General features: G+C 48.7%; 1 protein-coding gene across 1 annotated transcript in view; it reads right to left on the minus strand.

Moving 5' to 3' along the window:
* The window catches only part of Tbcd (tubulin folding cofactor D), a 72,499-nt gene extending 69,330 nt beyond the window's left edge, over positions 1-3,169 (minus strand). Inside the window, exon 1 of the mRNA XM_077707021.1 lies at positions 2,629-3,169. Within this exon, the coding sequence (XP_077563147.1) occupies positions 2,629-2,979 (351 nt within the window). The 5' untranslated portion in view covers positions 2,980-3,169. The remainder of the gene's footprint in view (positions 1-2,628) is intronic.
* Positions 3,170-3,330: the final 161 nt, after the last annotated feature.

The following is a 3,330-nucleotide window of genomic DNA, read 5'->3' on the forward strand; positions in this document are numbered from 1 at the left end:
AACTGCCGGGCCTCAAGCACTGTCAGGGCCGAAAAATTTGTTATTCAAGCTTGAGCCTGGCCCGGGCCCAAAAAAAATACGTGCTACCTGGCTCGAGCCCGGCCCACCCAAGCCTGTGCAGTGCACTACCCTGCACCACACATTTCAGCTGCTCACGGCACAGGACTGTGACATTTACTACAAAGGTGCTGCAGCAGCTGAGTGCCATGCGCATGCACAGTAATCTGGACATTGTGAGTTGGCTGACTGCTACCTCCAGTTGTGGTCAGAGTTCTTCAATATACATAACTCTGGTTGCAGTGACTATAACAGAACTCCACACTGTCATCGATTGGTTCACAGTACCCGATATTGGCGCGAACCATGCATTGGGTTTGTTTGTTTATGTTTTGTTTTTACCACCGGCCGTGTCGGGCTTTGTTATGAGTGCCAAGTGAAGCACGTGTTCCATTCTTCATTTTTTCTGCCACACGGGTTATCTCTTGTGATAGGGAGAGTGTTCCGCCCTAACGCGGCTAGCCTAGAATAATCTTCTTTGATCTACAATGTTCTCTATGTAATTTGACGGTTAGAGGGACGCTCGCGCCGAAAGATAAATGCCCGCAGAGCGGACGCTGTGGCATTCGATTCACCGACACTCGCCTACGCACATCACTTTGTTGACTGCTGCTTCACCGCCTGCGTATTTTTTTTTTTTAGTTGTTAGGGGAGCACAAGTTTGCTCCAATAAACTTTTTTCCTTCAAGACAACGCGTCATCTTTGGCTTCGTGACAATATGGTTGTCAGCTTCAAATCATATGACGTGACAGGCAAGGATGATTACCAGGCGACAATGAATCTTGTCGGGCGAGTTGGTAGGAATTGAACGTACTGAAAAACAGGGCGAAGGTGACACGGGAAAAGTGCTTGCGTTTGTTTTTTTGCCGTCCTGTCTTCGCTCTGTTTTCCAATATGTTAAGATGATAATGTCTGCACCTTGCTCAATTGCAAACACACGCAGGTATCCCTGCGGATGTGCTGCAGTGTCGCTGCGCCACATAAAGTATTCTGTACTGGTGCCGTGCACCGGATATGAATCAAATAGAGTCACTGCAGCGCCAATTTTTAAGGCAAAGCTTTAGTGTTCTCACTGATGCCGTTGTGCGCTAATACACCCTGCAGGAAAGCCAACTTTCTCTGCCGACGATGATGAATGATTGTGGGTGATGTGTAAGAAATAAACGCTTCCCGTGGTCGGAATTGGACCTCAGTCCCTCACGTCCATCCAATTGTTCCATTTCAGCATGGTCAAAGTGAACACCGAGACACAGGTACCGGTTCGCACACACTCCAAACCCAAACGTTAAGCCTACTGAGTGCACACCCACGAGTTGCTGTGGGTATTCTAGAAAAGTGGTGTGTACCCCGAGAGTAACACATTGCATGCTTCCCAATTGATTGATTGATTGTAGGTTTTAACGCGGCGACACAAAGCTGGCGATGAGGCGCGCCGTGGTGGAGGGCTCCGGATTAATTTTGACCACCTAGGGATCTTTAATGTGCGCCGAAATCTCGTACAGACGACATCTAAACGCTTAGTTTGGCTGTGGCTTCCCTTGCCTCAAGACAATGCTGGCCTTCAGAACATGATTGTCCACACTATAAATGCATTTTCTAAGCCGACGAGAATTGCTTTGAAATGTTAATATGCCACGAATATGCCTCTAATTTTCGCTGAGGTATAGTCGAAAGCTTTATGACAGTAAACACGGGAGCGCGTGTCGCTCAGTACATGCAGAGCGGTCTAGCGATGGGATGGTGAACTGTCATAGTTCGTGCACTTGGTGGACCCAGTCCCTGACAATGGTTGATTGCGCTGTTGTCTGCTGCGGTAGCTATGTTAGATATCTGGAAACGATTCCAGAGAATACTTCTGCCGACGAGGGGCTTTTATCAAGCGTGAAACGGAGCAAACACATTAACACGTTTACTTTTCGCTGCATGATTGGATGATAAAAAATGTGTTATCCTCCGTGACGTAACTGATGCAGTAGGCAGCCGCGCGATAAAGCGCCTTCAGGGAGTGCGCCCACCAACCGCACAAACTGCAAGAGCACGCCAGCCTCTCACCAGAGCACTCTGCATGTATTGAGCGGCACGTGCTCCTGTGTTTACTGTCATAAAGCTTTCGACTGTACCTCTCTGAGAAGTTTTAGAATGTTAAATCAACTTAACGTGAACTCACGGGAATGAATGTGGATTTATGAACGCCTGCGAACTGTTGAACATTTCCCTCATACATTGCCATTGCATAGCCGGGTGCTATTCCCTTTGTTATGCCTTATGACAGCAAAGAAGGTTTGTTGGCCTCGCCATCCCCCCCCCCCCCCCCCCCCGCCCCCCAATAAAAAGAATTCAGGTTATACAACTTGACTGATTTTTTTGTTGTTGTTGCTGTTGTTGCAAACGCATTAAGTTGCTTTCGTTTCAACTTACTTTCGAACTGACTTCCCACACAACTTTGAAGAGTTTCATCGGCAATAATTAGCCAAAGGCGAAGGACGGCAACGCAGCAACCAGCTATTCGTACATTATCGAACAACCGAACGCACAATCCATACCGTCACCAAACCTCTCCTTATTCTTACCTCATGAGGCAGGTGATTCACCACGACTTTGTACCCGCGGACCTCAGTCACAACTAAGAGGAAGCTCATGCAGGTGTTCAGCATTTCGTCGGTGCAGAGCGGCGACTTGACAGGATCCACAAGAGCCTTGACGATCTCGGCCAAGTGGGGGTCCAAAAGGTAAGGCTGTTCGAGATACTTGTCAAGCGTCACCTTGAACTTTTCCAGCAAAGATTCAAGCTTCTTTTCGCTGAGACCGCCTTTCGTTACTGTTTGAATTGTACCCATAACCACTTCGTAGTCTTCGAACTGCTGAAAGCACGTCTCGTCATCGAGCTCCTCACCGGCCCGCGTGGGCGTGCTGGCTTCCATTGTGTTCTACGCCAAATGCCGGTCACTTCGAGCTGCGCATTCAGCAGTGCTCACTCTGAGGCTCTATTATAATCAATGCGATTTAGCGATGTCAAAACATGGCAGGATCGGAAAGCAAGTTTGGCCCACACATCCGTGACCCTCGCAGTTTCGTGACACTCCCAGTTCAAGCCCACCGCGAAGGGAGAGTGTGAAAGAAAGAGCAAGGAGTACTGAATATCAGCATTACCAGGAAGAGGGGAGAGTAGTGGTAAAGGAGGCCACAGGCGGCGCTATCCGCACTAGCCGCGAATTCCCGCTAAATCTGTGGTGTCGCCGCTGGCGCTTTTGTTACCGCCACCTATATATCTG

The sequence above is a fragment of the Haemaphysalis longicornis genome, unplaced genomic scaffold (genome assembly GCF_048455015.1).
Source record: "Haemaphysalis longicornis isolate Haplotype H1 unplaced genomic scaffold, Haemaphysalis longicornis Haplotype H1 scaffold_4, whole genome shotgun sequence".
Lineage (NCBI taxonomy): Eukaryota > Metazoa > Arthropoda > Arachnida > Ixodida > Ixodidae > Haemaphysalis > Haemaphysalis longicornis.